The following is a 258-nucleotide window of genomic DNA, read 5'->3' as shown; positions in this document are numbered from 1 at the left end:
TGAAAATGAGCGAGACAGCGACCAGCTCTCACCGCCACTCACCCATGTGTCCGAACTGAGCCATAAGGGCGCCGTCAGCATGGAAGCGAAGGATCCGGCCATTGCAGTATCCGTCGGCGACGAAGAACTCTCCTGACGCGGCCACAGCGACGCTCGTGGGCTTGCAGAAGTGGTGGTCGCCTGAGCCTGGCATGCGCGCGTGGCCCAGGGTCAGGCTCGGCTCCTCGGCGTCCAGGGGGAACTGGGGTGAGAATGGGG

General features: G+C 64.3%; 1 protein-coding gene across 1 annotated transcript in view; it reads right to left on the bottom strand.

Annotated features, from left to right (window-relative positions):
- LOC119591754 (peptidyl-alpha-hydroxyglycine alpha-amidating lyase 2-like) overlaps positions 1–258 on the bottom strand; it is a 13,265-nt gene that overhangs the window by 2,179 nt on the left and 10,828 nt on the right. The window contains 1 exon segment of the mRNA XM_037940501.1: positions 43–241. Coding sequence (XP_037796429.1) covers positions 43–241 — 199 coding nt within the window.

Source organism: Penaeus monodon, chromosome 29 (genome assembly GCF_015228065.2).
Source record: "Penaeus monodon isolate SGIC_2016 chromosome 29, NSTDA_Pmon_1, whole genome shotgun sequence".
Classification (NCBI taxonomy): Eukaryota; Metazoa; Arthropoda; class Malacostraca; order Decapoda; family Penaeidae; genus Penaeus; species Penaeus monodon.
The sequence above is the reverse complement of the archived record's forward strand: the minus strand, read 5'-3'. Positions and strand labels throughout refer to the sequence as shown.